General features: G+C 37.5%; 1 protein-coding gene across 1 annotated transcript in view; it reads right to left on the bottom strand.

Moving 5' to 3' along the window:
- Nucleotides 1–2710: 2710 nt before the first annotated feature.
- Nucleotides 2711–19107, bottom strand: part of CD47 (CD47 molecule) — a gene marked incomplete at its 5' end in the record, with an annotated part of 30327 nt that continues 13930 nt past the window's right edge. Inside the window, 8 exon segments of the mRNA XM_082006753.1 lie at nt 2711–3441; nt 6552–6576; nt 8923–8954; nt 10444–10536; nt 13108–13203; nt 13751–13843; nt 14243–14344; nt 17230–17319. Coding sequence (XP_081862879.1) covers nt 3383–3441; nt 6552–6576; nt 8923–8954; nt 10444–10536; nt 13108–13203; nt 13751–13843; nt 14243–14344; nt 17230–17319 — 590 coding nt within the window. The 3' untranslated portion in view covers nt 2711–3382.

Consider the following 19107-nt stretch of genomic DNA (forward strand, 5'->3'; position numbering starts at 1 on the left):
AAAAAAAATAAATAAAATCCTTCTGCTAAGGGGAAGGAACTAGAGGATGCCCACTTTTGCTATTTAGGCAGGTAACTGCAGTAATTGTTCAATCATGGAGCTCTGCTAAAGCACGGATGCTCTTTCAGGTGGCTTCTGGACAGTTCAGGTTTGGGTTGGTTTTCCTGGCTTACCTGACTGGAACAGCCTGAATTACAGGTATTAGATGTGATTGCATTGAGATATTCTCCAACCACTTACATTTAGATTAGCACCTTTTTTCTCACCCCAAGGTACAAGCACAGAGTTTTTCTGAGCTTTAGGACCAGGGTCACTCTGAGCTTAGTTTACCCTGCAGTAAGATCCTCACGCAGCAAAATTCTAAACTTTTCAATTTCATAGCTCAAACTGTGGTTCATTGCTCCTTCAGAGAGGAAACCATGAGTGTAGGGAAATCACAGAAGATTGCGATTCCCTGAACAAGCAGGGATATCACTTAATAGTTGTAACCGTTCCCATCAGCTCAGCTCCACGGAAGGGGACGTGCGAGCAGACACCTCCCAACAAGACTTACAGCCTTCTCCTCATTTCTCCACTCTCAAACAAACGTCAAACACAATTTCAGAAACATCTGCAGTTTACGCAGTAGTGATTTAGCAGCAACGTAAGAAACTCTCCTCTCACAGAAACATCGTTTCAGCATTGCGAAGATTGATGAGAAGTACGCACTGCTCTGCTGTGTTTTTAAAGGTACACTAGGAGCTTGTTACTCCTCAGCTCCCATTTCCTCCCATAGCATACTTGGGTGACAACATTTGATGGTTGAAGTCGGTCAGGCCAGCTAAAGTTATTGGAGGGAAACCTACATACTTTCTTCCCCAGGTGGATGACCTTTTTAAGGAGAAACACCAAGATCTCCCAACCAAAACCATCTGCAGCAGCCTAAGTAACACTGAGAACATACCTGTATACCCAGTAAGTAATCTGGGGGGGAAGAGGAGTGCAAAGGCAGGAAGAAGAGCTATGACAATGGATTTATGGAAGCAGTTACAGAAGTTCAATGTGACAGCAACAAAAAAATCTCTCACAAAAACAACTTAAAATGACTTTATTTTTTAAGTATATTAGCACAATATTTACAAAATTGTTTCATGTTTCATAAATAAAAACATCTTCTTGGGTAAAGACTATAGATCTATAGATATTTAAAATGTCTATATATTTATATATATACACACATACATACACACACAAATGGAAGCATACAATTACGAACAACTTTGGTTTTAAATTACTGGTGGGAAAGGGCTGGGTGTATCAATGACTTCTTAAACTCTTGCTTTCAAATTTGTACCTACGAGAGATCAGGAGGAGAGCCCTTAACACAACAACAGGATGGGGGGTTTCTCCCATTTCTGGGGCAACTGACTGTAACCTGTACACAGCCACCGAGCTCCCCTTGTGTTTCAGCAATGCCGAGTAACAGCTCGGCCTCATCCCACAGTGAAACAAACGGGTTCTACTGCAGTTTGCTTTACAGAAGTTAACATAAAGCTATTTTACATAATGGTTTTTATAAGGCAGAATACCTCAACAGAATTCCAGTTGGTTTGTTTTTAATTCCTCAACTGCTCAACCTTCAACTTGCCAGAGGGAATCACTAGTTAGAAGTAGGGAGCTCTGCACAGTGTTTAATCAGGTAAATTCTTACACTGCATTGTTAATGACAGTAATCTCCCATCTTTAGGTAGAGATTGCTGTGTTTATGGAAAAACCTGTATCAAAAGATTCACATATAGGAGCTCAAATCTTATATGAATACTCCCACTGACAAACTTGAAGGTATGACAGGAAGTGTAAACCATACACGCTTCTTAAAAGTTTTAACCCTCTTCACTGTGGGCCACTTCCACGGATTTTAGTGCGGGATGGACCATGGGTTGCTTTAAGTAGTTCAATCCTGCAGCCCTAGCAAAAGGACTGTTTATGAGGGTAAATTTTGCAAAATGAGGTACCTCAATTTTATTTTGTTGGATTCTTGATGCTAGGTATCTGCATCAAGACTTGGAGCTCAACCCACAACATGGATATGAACCTTAGTTTATAACATCCAGCTCTGAGATGTGCCAAATTATTCAGAATCTTTAAAAAAAACCCATGGATTTTATTACATTACTGTTTGGCAACAGCTTTCCAAGCAAAGTTTTAAATTGTTAGAAGGAGAAAACCATGTGTGCCTTTGAAATATATTACCTTAGTACGAATAGGAGACAGTGTGAAGAATTTTACAAAGTATACATACAGTCAAAAAGAAAACCTGGAACAACTCTCAAAACAGTTGTCAAATGTGGTCAAACCTCATGGAATGTGCAAGTCCTAGAAAACTGATTTTTACCTGTACCACTTACATATATACAGAAACTGAGCCTCCTCACCTCTCATGAGCTCCTCCTACTTATTTTCTATTTTGTATATTTGTGATGTAATGGCAGCATCACAAACTTGGGTCGGAAATGAAATAGCTCCTCTTCTATTTAAGCAAACAGATTTTAAAACTGTCAAAAATACACTAAATAGGACAACTCCTATTTTTATGAAACATCAATGAGTTTTACAAATTCACCAAGTTAAGAAAGCCTGAAATTGCTTCTAGTACCACACAATGCGTAACATGAACACACAACAAGAACCACATTCAGCATGAAAATTACTAGCTGCTGTGCTCCGTAATTCCAGTGCTGAATTAGGCTCAAACAGCTGAGCAGTTTCTCATCAAAAAGTATGGAAGAGGCACAGAGGAGCTCTGTCACTGGACTGAAGTATCAGTCACCAGAGCAAACATGACGACTATCCATAGAGAGGAATACTACCGTTTCATGGAATTAGGAGAACTCGGTTAACAACTTAAGGAGAGCTGGGAGTAAACTTTGTACTTACGCAACTTTGTGTATATGCATTTTATTTTTTTTTTTATAAAAGTTTTGCTGAATGTGAGAAAAAGATGTATTTGTACAATCTCTACTTCCTGCTTGTATCATAGATGTATGACCACACCTTGCCCATGCACACAAATAAAGAAAACAATAGTCTAAATGGTATTGCAATCTCTGGGCTGAGCACGCCCATTATCAAAGCAGTGACTAATGATAGTTTTTGAAAATAATACCACTAAGGATTACTGCAGGGAGACCCTGTGGTGGGCAAAGAGTGCTTTTTATGTTCTTACCCTCAACCATACCATATATACCATAACAAAAGAAAATAAAGATCACATGTGGGCAAACACACACATTCCTCGCTACAGCTGCTGTGACTATAAAATTACATCATTTATATCAAAAGCACTTCTGCCGCACGTGCAAAACAACTAGTTTCCTGAATTTCTTCTCTGAGTAGTGCATCTTCAAGGCCACGGTGTATCAACAACGGTGTACTTTTCACGTATCACATAGCTCTGCAGTTCTGGGAAATAAAAAAGAAAAAAGATTGTCTGGGAAAAGCAGCAACATTTTGTGCTGCCTACTCAAGTTACAGCTTAAAAAAAACAACTTTTTATTTCAAACTTTGAAAGCATGGTTAGCACTTAAATAACAGAAGAGAGTGGTACTAACAGCAAGCGATGTTTCTCCATCTCCACAACAGAAACGTGGACACTGACTTGGAGCTTCAACTCATGAACCTGAATAAGCTGTAGCAGCTCACAGCCTTAGCTGTCTGACCTGTCCTGTCTTTCCTCCTATTGCCAGTTTACTTTCGGGTGCCATTTTGTAAGCTAGTGTTCTTCAGCATCTGACTCATCCCTTCAGTGTGTGTGCGAACTTGCAAGGGAAAGTTAAGGTAGAAAGCAGGGAGAGCTCAAAAGGTTCCCATCTCCAGCTTGCATGTGAAGAGCCCTTGCCTTCGATCTGTAAAACCTATGATTTTTAGGAGCCATCTTTCAAGTCAGAAAAAGCAGACAGACTTCTAAGCCTACCCTACAAGTCAAAATGAAATGGGCAATTAGCAATTTCTGTGCTTTTGGAAACTCTACCTTAGCACTAAAAGGGGAGTCAACTTATTTAAAATTGGACCTCCAAGCAAAACTCAACCTTCTTCTCCCACCCTTCTCTCCCTTCTGGTCAGTTTTGAATGCAATAGACTGACAGACATCTATCTGTTTCCTGATCTCAAACCGCTGCTGTGAAGAACAAGCAATAGTAATTTCTGAAGCAGGACCTACCTACCTTCCACTCATCCTACTTCAGATTATACTAACTGGCATATATTTTATCAATGCATTTAGAAGACAGCAAGGCAGTTGTCCTTTGTACTGCAGAAGTGCTTGTATTCCCATTGCTTTAGAAAATGATCCTGTGGCATATCTGGATGAATCATGCAGTAGTCCTAAGTAACATAAACCTAGCGGTATATGGTATTTGTAAGGAAGCCTGTTTCTAAAATCAACTTATACACCTTTTTCCAGTTAGGGCTAACTTGTGCCTCATTTATTGTCACATTGTCAATTCATGCCTTCTACAAGTGGCATGATAAAAAGTATTTCAAATAAATTAACAGATTTAGAGTGACCTTACTCTCTATCTTGACTAGTAAAATGTTGTAGTTTGATGCAGGTATACTACGCTAATGGTCTAGTGATACCTCATGACAAGCTTGCTCAGTTTCCAGGAAGAAACAGAAGTATCAATAATATCAACAAGTGCTCTTTTATCCTATTTCCATGAAAGGGAAGTACAGCTTCTGAATAGAAAAAAAAAATTCAATAAAAAACTGTTTTCCTTTTCAAACCTCAGCATGTACTCTAAAATTTAAGCTTTTCAATGACGGATTAGATTTTAAGCTCTCTACAATCTGGCCAGGCAAACTCTGTTAATCTTCTGATGGATATGAGCTGCAGGAACCAAGAATCTTCGTAAACTTGGCTACCCACTTTAAGTAACAGTTTGGGAATTTATAAGCCAAGTGAATACAGTCCCTCTCATTTCATGGCTTATTATAAATTAGTACGAGTCCGTTTGCATGCAGTCAGTGTTGCAATCTTACAGGCTGTTATAAAATTGAAAAGGACTAATCCCAACACTGAGGACATTTCAAATCAGAAGAAGTCTTAAGTTAGGCCAGGACACTGCAACACACATCTTTGTTTACCAAATTTGGTAGATCTTTAAGCATCAAGCATAACCAACAGGTAGAAGCCACAGTGCACCTTTAGATCTTAAAGTTCAAAATTCACGTTTGCCAAAAATAAGCTGAAGTTATTTAAGCAGTTCTTAAACTTTATTAAGATGTGTTTCAGTTCTGTTAGTTTTTAAACACTACTATCTGACCCTGAAAAATAATAAATTGAGTGTAATCTGATTGGAATACAAACAATCTAACAAACCCCACATAATTTAAATAACATCTAAGGGGGAGGGGGGGGAGGGGGAGAGAAAGTCTCCTTGTAAACGACTTTCCTGGGAACTTCCATGGGAGATCACCAATTAAATATGTAGAGAAGGCTTAGTCATATTAACAACAACAGTAGCAACAACAAACACTTCAAAAAACAAATACAACAACCCACCACTAAGGATGGTGGTCCATGCATCTTAAATACTATAGAAGCATAAAGGAAGCATACAAACTATTTGACTTTCCACATTTGATTGGAAACATACTATTTAGTAGTTCTGACTCCTTCTCTTCACTGGTTAGAAATACACGTTATTCCCCTATGTATGATACATATTCTTTCTTTTCAGTGAACTATAATTTGAATAAGAACAGCATCTGCACTGAAAACTGTTCTCCAAGTTTTACCCATATTAGCACTGGGTAACTCTAAACATCAAAATCCCCAAATACACATTAATTAAAATAAATATCTGGAGATCTATTTGGACTTACCATCATTCTAACATCACTCCTTTTGCATCTTTAAAAGCCAAGCAAATGGATTAGTAATGAGCCAAATAGAAAAAAATGTTTCATAATTAATATTCAGATCAATTATAAAATTCGTGTTAGAACTTGCTACTACTTGGCATGCCAATTAGTGAACAGAATAGCAAAAAAAAAATTACAGAGTCAGCCCTTTCTCAGCATAAAGTAACCCCATCTTAAGCACTATCAGAGTATCCCAACACTATGGTAGAGTTTCTCCAACCCAAAGAAATATCAAAAGAATAGAGTGACATGGATAGATTATGCTATAATCATAAGTATTCCACCAAGAAAAATGCTCATGAAGAAGAATTAACATCAACTTTCAAGACCTGTCCACTCTTTTCCTCTTAAAGATGGACTTTTTGCAAAGCTGAGAGGGTGGAGATAATACCCTGAGATACTAGATTTGTCCTAAAACAGTCACACAATGCCACTGGCTATAGCAAGCACAGTAGCATAGAACAGGGAGTCTGCAGCTGCAGGCATAATTTCATTGAGAGATTAAACTCTTACTGACTCACAGAGCCATGTCAATTGACATACCGATCTGCCATCTCAGTGCTGTTGTACTAAAAACTACAATTATTTTTTGACCTTTTTCCATAATTAATCCCTTAATTAGAAAATGAGCCTTGAATATCACCTACCATTTAGTGGTTCTTCTACAGCTTTCTGCAAAACATTTAAAAATATATATATGTATAAAAAGCCTTCATGTTTACTTTTGGGTCGCCACAGTTAAATTACTCTAATTGACATATACAGTAAGTAGTGATTCTACAAAAATGAAGAAAGCTGAACGTTAATAAAATTAATGACTAGATTTCTGAAAAAAATTAAAATCAATCAATAACTGCATTCTCCAGATTATTTTCCCCCACTGTAAATTTTTCCTCAGACAAAATACCTCTAGGTGGCAGCAAAATGCATGCAGATACTACTTTTAAGCCCTAAAACCTAACATTATTTCTGTTATTTGATCTATGGTTAGTAACAAAACAGCATGACTAAAAAAATAATAGTAGCCAAGCAATCAAGTGTAATTGATTCCTCTAAAGGAAATACACCACAGTTGTGCATTTAGTCTGGTAGACAATCATCAGAAACAACACATGCAATCTAGGGAAACATTACAAAAAAAAAAAAAAAAAAAAATCAGTAATTGATTAAGATGGCAAATTTCAAAATACACACCTTTTCCCCCTCAGGCTCAAGAAAATGTCAAGCATCATTCTGTAAGTGCGCCCCAGTGTCAAAATTAAGCACTTCATCGAAATCAAGTTTTCCATAGTCTTTAGATTACACAGAATCAAAGTGTATTTTCAAAATTACTTCACACCTATTTACTGCTTCAAAGTACAGCAATAAATGCAGAACATCCCTTGATGGAAATCAGCAACATATTAACACACTTAATTTTCCACTAGGTCTTTCTATAACTTCCATAAGTTCATGGGCACAAATTATTGTCACCTGAATTCCTCTGTATCTGACCCTCTCCTAACTGCACCATTTTAGTGGCTGAGATTTCCAGTGACCTCTAGGTTTCAAAAATTTATTTTGATTTCATTCCTGTCTCCAATTCAGAGAATAACATGGTGTTCATTACTACATAACTGTGACTATTTCTTTATTTGTCAAATCCTCGCTGCAGTGCAAAACCACCTTATGAAAAGAATAGCTCATAAAGAGAATGGAGTTTCACAAAGGATGTTTTTTAGTGTGCTGGTTTCTATTTCAAAGCTTATTTACAACCAAAAACTAAGTTAAAAAAAATAATCCTCTTGCCCTGTTTGTTTCCATTCTACAAGTAAACATGAGCATGTTAGATAAAGGCAAGATTGCATTTTGAAAGAAATGTATCTGTAATGCACTTCTCAGCTCATCTCTGTAACATAATGCACTTTGTGAACCTCCTCTTTTTATTTTTTTTTAAACTCCATGCACTTACATTCCTTCCATAAGTAAGAGACCAATCCTCTGAAATACTATTCCTTAAAATAAAAATGGATGTGAAAAAGCAAAGGAAATAAAAAATTAAAAAAAAAATCTCTGTTATCCTAAGTGTGGTCAGATCTCTTGCCTCACAGCTAGAAACCATTCTTTCTTGAACAGCTGGGTCTCAGGCTGTAGACTGAAGAGGAGACCTGGAAATGTGTCTCAAATGATGGCTGCAGCCAAGAAATGGGACGACTTGGTATTTGCCACACTCCCCTGCTACATGGAAATTTTACTGCTATCTTACAGTTATGCCTCTTTACTTGCTTCTGCAAAACTCCAGAAATCAGGCAGTTCACATTTACGGATCTCTAGAAAGCACTATGTAAGTCTAAGAAAGTTACTGTTTTAGGAATGATTACTCTAGAATTCAAAAAACCTGACTGAAAAACCTTCTTTAAAAAAACAAAGTACTTTGCCATTTGTTCTGTGTGACCTAAAGACAGACACTCTGCTTTCAGACGGTCTCATCAAATTAAGGGGCATTACAGGAAAATAAGAAAAGGAAAAAAGATCAAGGCTATAGCACCCATATAGCTGGGAATTCAAAAGAATCTTAAAGGGTTCTGGTGTAAAAGACCATAGGAAAAAAAAACAACAAAGAAGTCTGTCTTATAAGCCATCTAGACAAAAAAAAAAAAATCAACGGTATTCTTTCAAGAAGCATTTTCATTAAGGTGAGCAAAAGGCCTTTATAAATTCATGTGAAAGAGTGCATTGTAAAAAAAAACCAAACTTCCCTTCACATGCAGCAACTTTCTGTGGCAGCCCTTGAAACTCCATTTGGGCACAACAGTCAGAGTAGCTGCTAGGTAAGGGTGGCAATTACAGCACTATAGACACACTCAATAGGGACAGTGAAGACCAGCAACTCACTCAACATTAGACATCTGTTACACAGCCAGAACTTTTGCTTGCTACCAACCTGGTCTGAATTCGAACTAGTGAAGAAAGGTTCAGTATCTCACTACAATCCCCTGAGCCATCTAGTCACCCCAAATTTATTAATTTTAAGCTTACCCCTGGATGAGGATGATCTTTCATTCTGGAACCTAAAATAATTACAAAAAAGTGACCAGGCAGATGAATAAATGTCATGATCAACTGAATAGAAATGTCTACTGAAAAAATTGAGAACAGAGTAGCAACACACAAAATTGAAGCTTCCCCTATCCAAAACTACTTAATATGATGATCTGCAAATTCTTAAAGTCTCTAAGTACTCCTCTGTTTAGGAACTGAATAATCTTACTACACACAGTCTGTGAATTGCCTCACTCATGCATTCAGCTCTAAAAATGAATTATGCTACACATTACTCTCTGTGCTTATTTTGGTGTGCTGGAATCTACCCCAATCGTCACATTTTACTTCTTCAGCCAGCATAATCAAACTACAAATGCAATATTTATGCAACCCATTAGCACACAGTGTCAAAATTTACATGTACAAGTAGTCCAAAATCAATAAAAATTACTTTTATCATTGCTTCATCTCTGTCACATTTTTCACTCATTTTCATCTATCTCAGGTATCAAATATTAGGCATTCTGACTTAACTTCTTCTTTAATGGAAATCCTCCCTGTCTCGGGGTCTATTATTTCTGACCATGCCCATGCATGGTATGCGCACATAAACCTGGAAGACTGCATAGTTCAGTGCAGACTAGGGACTGCGCTGACTGTGTACTCATCAGTGTGAATCTGGAAGCATTATATCCTCAATCACATGGTTCTGTGTCCAAACTAACAAGCTGTTTGAAAAGTCTTCATGTACAGCTAGAAACAAATAAAGTCACTCTGCTCTCAGACCCACGCTGTAAAGTCCACATAATATTATGCTGTGGTGTGCCAGCTCAGACATGTCTGAACCACATTCCAATCACACAGCATTGCTGTGTTTTTTGCTTATTTAGCAGGCCTGACTGGCTTTTATGCCTTTAAATCTCTCATTTTTTTGAGATGAACAGACCAGTTTCTGAAACAAAATATTGCTATTCTTTGCTCCTGGCTTTTAAAATAAAACGTAAGAAAAAATAGTGTTCACTAAAATGAAAGGCGTGCATTCAAATTGCTTTTATTTTAACCTACCTCTAACTAGTGGAAATCACCAGGCAGATTTCGCTTCTTTAAATTCATATTCTGATATGCTTTTGTCTGCACCATCCCATAACCCACTCTGTAGAATCCTTGAAATCATTTTGCTCTCTTTATTCTAAACTTCACCTAGCCAGCTGTGTAAATGCGGAGCTTAACAGCAACATCTGTCGTACAGCTGAAACACTCTTACTTAAGAAACCTGGCTATGTTATCTCAATGCAGTTTATGATAAGCTGTACATTTCTTTACTTAAGACTCCTCACAGTCAAACAAAGCCAATATATACAGACAGTCTTTCAGTAATTTTTTAAACTATGTAACTGTGAAAGCACACCTTATGTTCAAATAAGCTATGTCTACCTCTGAAAAGTACAATAGAGAAAATTGCTCTTCTGAAAATTTAAGTGCTAAAAAAAAAGCAGAAAATTAGGTGCTACTTACCCATAATAAACACGTAAGCCAGACTAAGCAAATTTGCAATAGCCGTAATAGCTAAGCCAGCAATCACAACAGACCCATGTAATGGAGGACAGGCTGTTAAAAACACAATACAAGAAACTGTATCATCTGACACAAGTAAAAGCACGAACTTTTATTATCAAACATAACTGAATACTAAAATAAATAAGCCTGATAAAACCAGATGTGATTAATTTATCTTTCAAAACTATCCCAGAACTCCTCCTTCATCTTTCTTTTTCTGTATACATACTTTATTGATAGAGGCATTTACTGATTTGTCCTGCTTAGCTGTACTATTCTACTGCTGTTTAACTACTGTCATTCACTGCAATTGACAACATTCTTTCATTAATCATTTTAAATTTAAACTTACATCTTCAATCCCAATTGTTTTGAACTATAATTGCGTTAGATTACAGAATACAATATTGTTACTGATAAAGCCAGATAAAAAAAGGGAAGAAGGGAGCAGAACATAAGGGTAATTCTGAGGCAAATCTACCACAGATAACATGAATGCTCCATGTTTACAGGGATATCAGAGAGCCGGAACAGGCTATTACAACCTACCCATAGTTCACTACAGAAATTCCTTGTTTTCTGATCCTTGTTTCCAGGGTCTTGAAGTCATTGCAACTGTCTGTGAGCTCAACCTAGGATAAGCTATTTCTACTGACACATAAAGGTCAATGAGCTAAACTTCCAGAGATACTGATAACATCAACCTTATATGACCTGTGAAAAGGTCACCCTGAAAAACTAGGGAGACTTTCCGTTTGAGAGCATAATAATGAAACAAGGATCTAAAACAATTATAAGGTTTCAACATGTGTCACTAATCACCTCTAAGTTTTGCAAATTTCTTAATATATGGAAGGTTATTGATTACATGATTATTTTGACTTTAATATAGAATTCTTTAGCCTACTAACTGTGTGATTATGTTTAACGGCCTACTCTCACAGTCCTTAGGCTGTATTAGCCTCCAATGCTAACATTGTACCTATGTGTAAACGGTTAATCACGAGGAAAGCAGGCCTCATGAAAATTAAAACAAAGAAGAGTTAAGATCAAGGATTGAGAGATTAAAGAGAACAGAGAAGATATGTTAACCTTGAGCATAGGGACAGGCTGGCAGGAATGTTCTAACAAGGATGATAAGAAGGAACCGCTTGGCTGGACAACAGAAGGGGCAAACATCCAAGGAGAAGAAATTATCCTCAAGAGACCCGTGACCATAAAAGGGAAAAAGGAGCAGGGGGCTGACTCCCCAAACAACCACCCACGACCACCCGAGACCCCCGCGCATGCGTAGTGTAGTTTTGCAATGCCAGCATTATGTAAATGTAATAGTTAAGCAAGGAGGCGGTGATTTCTTGGAAGATGTGTGAATATTCATATCTTTAAGGTATATAAAGGATGAACTTTTGTTTCAGCGCATGCATGTTAGGAGGAGATATCCCCCATGCGTCCAGCGCTGCAATAAAGATGTCTGCTTAATAACATTTTGATGTTATTGAGTTTAAACTTCTGAAGTTTGGATTTCTTTGAATCAATAAAAACATCCTCCATTTTGTATTACTCTGGAGGATTAATGCTTTACCAGAAATCTCCCATCAATTTATTCTACTATGACATTTGACAACACTTAGGTGCCCCTTACAAATACTTCTGTAAATATTAAACAATAAGCATAAAACTCAAATCATAACTCCATTGAAAGGTCTATCGTTTCACACAGATTAGACAAACCTTTAGAAACCATTTCAAGGAGAAATGCTTTTTCTTAAAGCCCCAACCAAGTAAACAATTAATATGAAGAATGTCTCTACAAAACAATAAATAAGGGGTATAAAGCGATTCCAATAAACATGAGCATGTATTCTACTACTAAATATCCTGCCAAGGATGCCTAGTCCTAAATTCACCCTTTTCTCTGCTGTGGGGTTTTCTTGTGGGGGAAGGGGAAGGCAGGCAGGGGACAAAGGGAGGGTTAGCGGCAGGGATATGGGGTATCGCTGCGCGCAGTGTTTAGTTGGTGTTCCTTTACAACAGGGCCTGTTTTTCAGTGCTGAAACAGAATGCCAGCCACAACCAGACGTAACACAGTCCAGGAACACTTCAAAGTTTACTGTCTCTGCATTTGCCTTTCTGGGCTGCTTCAACGGCATTCCTTTCCCAGCAATTCGTTTATCAGTCACATATATGCGGAGATTAACAAGGAATTTCTGATTTATTCATTGAACATGAGAAAATTATGACAACTTTAGCTTAGTTTCTAAATACCCTAGGCCTCAGTAAGAATAACAGTAGTAAAGGTCAATGCTGGTTTTAGGCAACTCTTTAGGGCACTAACTATTGCAAAATTAAAACTATTAACTTTTTTTTTTTTAACACAACTGCTCATAGAATGCAGTCATGCTGGATATAGTCATACTAATGAAACTGATATATGTAATACTGCCTTTGGGCTATTCTCCCTTTCACCAGATAACAGAGCATTAACACAGCACAGTACATGCACGGATGTTACTTGCTAACACTCAATGTAGTGAAGGCATTTTCATAGCGTTTTAGTGTCACAAATAAACATCAGGCACAGACAAAAGTAAGACGACACTTTTAGAGAAGGTAAATGCTTACCTGAGACACACAGTGCAAAACCAACCACAGCAGTTATATAACCAAGAGTTTGCAAACCTATCAGAGCAAATGTTGTTTGTGGTAGACTATCGAAAACTGGGAAAGACAGAAAGAGAAACAAAATTTTAATTTTTAAAGATTAACTAAGGAGGTACAAAAGGTAGGTCATGCACATAAAGCTAGAAATCAGATTCTCCTAAATTCCCAGTTCAGCCAGACAGTGTGATAGCAAAACTCACAAGTCACTGCAAGTCACTCAGGGCTCTTGTATGTATACACACACACAAACAGATGTGTATATAAATAAAATTACAAATAAACCATAAGTAGAAAAAATTAAAGACATACATCCTGAGAGTTAGTTATTCATCCCAGTCCCAAGACCCAGCAAGGAAGAGCAGGAATCACTCAGATGTCCTACCCTAAATCTCATTTTTGAAGAAGGTAACTTACACTTCTTCCCTGAAGCAACTTATCCAAACAAACACAGGTTAACATTTTGTTTTCAGATACTAGGAAGGTCAGGAACCCAGCATGCTATCATAGTACCTATTTATAAAAATGACAATAGTATGTAGACTGGGGGGGGCCTCAGTTTTTCTACCAGTATGTTCTTGAGCTACTGAGTAAGTAAAATACTCACCAATTCCAAACATAAAGTATTGAAGCGGTACCAAAATCACAGCAGGGACTACAATTAGGCCAAGACCAGCTTGATTCTGTGCAGTATAGCCATCTGCAAACATTTGTATGGAAATTAGTAAAACAGAAATCCGTGATTGGAAAAAAGCACAAAAAAAAAAGCAACAAAAGTAAATCATTAGTATCATCAAGTTTTTAGGGTCCAGAAAAAACCCGCACTGAAGCACCAGAAGTCACTCTGTAGCCCCTAATATTCACTCAAGGCAGCAGGACAGAAAATATAAATAAATTCGGAGTTTGTATCTTCCTATGATCATCTGAGGGCCTCACAACCACAATGCTGTTTTTGTCGTATTCTGTAGCTTTTTTTTTTCCATTTTAAAATTAGTAGGCTGCAATTAATAGGTGCTCCTAATTTCTATACTACTGCATGGAAGAGTTTCATTTATGCTCTTATTCCCTTAAACTAGGAAGGCAATTTTCATATACTTACCTTGGACAAAAAGAACAGTGCCTACAACAGCAGCAACTGTGAAGATGATACCTGCTACAATAATGCTCATTTTCTTCTGAGGTACAGTTTCACATTTTAATGCTTAAAAGACAAAACAAAGAGAGACAAAGAGGAAAACAATCAGACATACAGATTCTTTCACCAAAATACACAGATTTTATGATTAGGACTGTTGTCCTAAAAGAAACAAACTCCTAAAAAACTAGAACTAGAAATATTACCAAGATTTTTTTTGTTTTCATTGTTTGATATGGTTTATATGGCTTACTCAGAGAAATGAAACCTCACACTGGTGTTTTACTCAAATTCTTACTTCCACCTTCTACACAATTCAGGTGATATGTTATCAGAATAACTTTGGGATATAGTACGGGTTAATTCAAGCAGATGAACTACTGACATTCAAATAATGTTACAGTGAATTATATGAGTGTCAGATAGGGATTTAGAAATTACAGGTTTAATTCTCTTTCCCATGACACTGTGTGAGCTCAGATGTATCACCTCCATCCCCAAGGGTACAGGGTCATGTTCCCATCTCACCAGAATGCTTTGATATGGGATGACCTACATGTTCAGATGCCATAGAGAAGACTAATTTTCAGTAAAACTGCACTGCTAAATAGCTGCCATGTCAGAAATGGTTGATGCCAGTGGAGGGTTTCAAAGCAGCAGCACTTTAGTAGTCTTTGGAAAAGAAGGAACAGTACAAATACAACATCATAAGTCGTGTTTGTTTCTGCCTTATACACTGCTAAAACTGAGACACAAAAAAGGCAGCTCTTGCTTCAAGCTTGAAAATTAATATACCAACAACCTTGGTATATGTTGAAATTGGTCATCACAGAGAACAAACAAATACTGTAAGTAACTTCAAAAAGAAAAACAAGGAGCATGTACAGAATTAACATCCCACTTACATGCACTGCGTTAGCACCAAAAAAAATATCACAAGGATACAGTTAAGATTCTGGAGGGCACATATGACAAACTCTCAACAGTATCTTATCTATGGAATGATTACAGAATACTCCCTCTTGTAATTAAAGCTCTATCTTTCATTATATTCCATTGTTTAACACAACAGGATCCCAGTCATACTCCCAACTACTACTGTTACTTAAATCAAAAACTTATTTGGAATGGCAGTAATAGTAAAAACTTCCTGCATATCTGTACTGGAAATTCACTTTTTTTTGTATTATAAATATGCCGAATAAGGAAAGCAAGACACAAAGGCAAAAATGGATATGCTATACTTAAATCCTAAAAGTCAATCCTGTAAGCAAAAAACCCAAACAACCCCACCCCAAACAAACCAACCAAAAAACAAAACAAAACCACCAACAAAACCAAACCCCCCATAAAACACAAAACCAAGAAAACATGTATTCTCAAGTGTTACACAGAAAAATCAAGCCCAGTTTAACAAACTATTTAAAGTTATACTGTAGCACTGCTGGATTCATAGGTTAACTGAAACAGTGCAAATTAAAGGAAAAAAAAACCCAAACAGTAAGCACACCCACATGTATTAAATTAGAGGTAGCACAATTACTTTTCCCTAGAGAAGTCACAGACCTTGCAATAGAGACTCCTAAACCATTATAAACAATAATGAAATCTAACAGTATGGAAGTAAAATAGTTTTTAAAATATGCATTAGTTGTCAACCTCTGACCATGGATGCACCTTTGAAGAGTCACATACCACTTTCAGAAGTTCATGAAAAGGTAATAAAGGAAATTATATACAGATGGCTGAATATGTATGTGATTACTAGAAATCACTCTGAGTGTGATTTCCTTCCATTGCTTATGGACTCAACTAAGCAGAAATTTTTGATTTTTTTGTAAGTTTACAAATTGAAAAAGGCTGAAAAAACCCACAAAGACTGATGTAACAAATTGCACCACAGGGAATCATCTGGAAGACTAGGACATAAAGCACAACCTACATTGCACACATGTTGGACACCAGTGCATAAAGAACATCTAAGGATATGTGACACTGGTGAACGTATTGCCTCTGAAAACATTTAACAAAATCATTGACATCAGTGATAAATTGCAGCTCAGCCAGTGCTAAAAGCCTAATGAACAATTTTACATCAAGAAGAGAGTACCATCTTTCTCTAATATTGATTTTATGACCATAAAATGAAACATGTTTCTGCTTCTAATGAGTCAATGTCATGGTGTACCAACAGTGAAGAAAAGCTCCCTTGTTCTAACCAATGACAGTAGACGCTACCAATTATACCCCACAAAAATTAATGCACATGCAAAAAAGCTCATCGTTTGCAACAGTAACTTCACCACATGACAGACCCTTTAGGCTGCACATTATACCTTTGTCTACAATGACACGCAGCTGCTAAAACTCTTAATCCCAGGAAGCAACCCCTTGTCTCCAAGCAAACAGAGCAGACTGGCCCAGATCCCACTGCTTAGGGCTATAGACCCCCCTTCAACACAGTGCCTGCATCCCCACTTCACGAAAAGTCCCAAACTCTGCAAATGCTATGCCAGACCAGTGTTTTCATAGCTTGATGCCAAAACGTCCTGAAAGAGTGCAAGGCTCACTGAAAAGGAAATGGAAGACTATGTAGCACAAAAACGTGTAGCTTGGTGTGCTCTCAGTGACCAAGCCTGTAAGTAACATGTGCTTATTAGGAACTATCTTGAGAACTGTATACAAGTTAACTCTCTCGCAGTGTTAGTCCATTACTGCCAAAACCAAACATAAGTACCAGTATAGATGATCAGGAGAGCATTCCAGAGCAAACCAAACACCTTGTTATGTGACAAAGCAGATGTACCTCCCCTCTGCGTATTATCTGGATCAGTTCTCCAGACATCTTTTAGTCGTAAGCACTGTCTTTCATCTTACACGAATGCCTTTATGCAGGCAAGTAATTTTAGGACCAATAAATAATGGCAAAAAATTAAAGAGTCAATACTTACCAATAACACTTAACTGAGCCGAACACAAAATAATAACTAAGAACAGCAGCGCTATGATGATGGCCCTTTCCACTAGAAGAAACCATGATCCTAGAGAATAAACAAAGAAAAATGGTAGGAAGAAAACAAAAACTGAGGTTATTAGCATTACATTTATTGCTCCTTTTCGGCTATGCTCTAGATTGCTTAATACTATATGTAATAGTTAGTATTGAGACTTATAACGGGCTAAGAAAGCGATGACTTCTACCTATTTTTCACTCCAATCTTTGTGTGACAACCTATTTTTTCAGTATTTCTAGTTACCCTAACATTTTCCAAACCAGAGGTCATAACCTCCCCTGTGGCAGAGGATATGTTTACGCTATTGTCTGGCAGTACAAGCTAGTTAGCTTGTGGAACTACAAACAGCATAGTAGATCAGAAAAATGATGTATTTAGGCTAAGCAGGGAAGGTGGGCAAGATATGAAAAGTCCAATTTGATGCTTCCCCAGCTCTTCCATTCTACCTCCAACTGCTGTAATTTCCAAAGAAATCCAGATGTGTGATAAGGAATACAGGAGCTAACCTAAGTGAGAAGGACACACTGCTTTGTTAGTTTTAGAAATCACACAATTTCCTTTAGGTCTTCCCACCATCATCCATTTAGGTTTTTTTCTCCTGCATCTTGGATGCTTTAGGCTGTTCAGTTACTTGTGCTGGAAGACCGTGTAAGCCACCTTCCTACACAAAATTCTGACAACATCTCCATTGAGCTAGAAAATGCAGGTGATTCTCGTATCTCTGCTCATAGCTTCATTTAGACTCAGTGGAGTCCAAAGTCCCCATTCCTTACATTATACTTGCCACCGTTCCTCTGTCTGCACGCTTGCTTACAAAGAAATTTCTAATCTTCATTTACATGCATGCTCCTTGCACTTACTCTCCATATTTAAAAGCTGTATCTGCAGCTCCAGAAACATGGAATTAAGTAGCAATACCTCACAATTTTCAGTGCCAAGTAAATACCTTGAGGACAATTTTAAATTCACAAATTCCCCTTTTCGCCCTCCCCTCCCCCCGCAAGGGGTCACAGAAGACGACATTATGGTTAGAACATAAATACAAGGCAATCATAAAACATACTAAAGCCAGAGAAATGGAGGAGTATCTACCAACTTCCTTAGCTCCAAAAGAAGCCTAATTTAATGAATTGTTTCAAGGAAGGCTTTTTGCTTCATTTGCATTTTCAAAAAAGCAACTAATATTGAACAGTAACTTCAATGCGCAGTTGCCACTCTCTAGATTAGCCAAATCTTACAGGCAAATCCCAGCAACAGTGTTCAATGTAACTGAGTTATTAATGAACTGAAAGTATCCGCAAGCAAAGACTGAAAAGCAGCTTCACTTCCTTTGTAGCATTTCCAGGTACTACAAGAAGAAAAAAAGCAGCCATGAAGCCTGGTATCTGCTAGGACTTCAGCATGCATCATGGAACCACATACAGTCCAGTCTCAGAGTCTAAAACCACTTATTGTAAGGAAATGCTCGCAATACTGCTGGTACATGCAACATGCAAATAAGAGAAACAGCCGAACATATTTTCCTGGTAATACATTTCCCTTACTCTGGTACTTCATAGCAATAAACTCCTGGTGAAAAGCATTGTTTTGAGAGCCAATATAAGGAAGTCACCTCCTAATGAACAAGAGAAGCTTCCAGGCATGGGGCAGAGGAAAAAGAGAGGGGAGAAAATTAAAAGGGGAAACATTACGGTCACTCTCCTGTGAAGATAACTGATCAGGAGAGAGCATGCCCAAAGACAAGGGCACTAGAACCTAAGTCTTGCTCACTCTGCAACCCACTTCCTATGTGAACACAGGAATTCTGTGAAGTGA

The sequence above is a fragment of the Phaethon aethereus genome (genome assembly GCF_964289735.1).
Source record: "Phaethon aethereus genome assembly, chromosome: 1".
Classification (NCBI taxonomy): Eukaryota; Metazoa; Chordata; class Aves; order Phaethontiformes; family Phaethontidae; genus Phaethon; species Phaethon aethereus.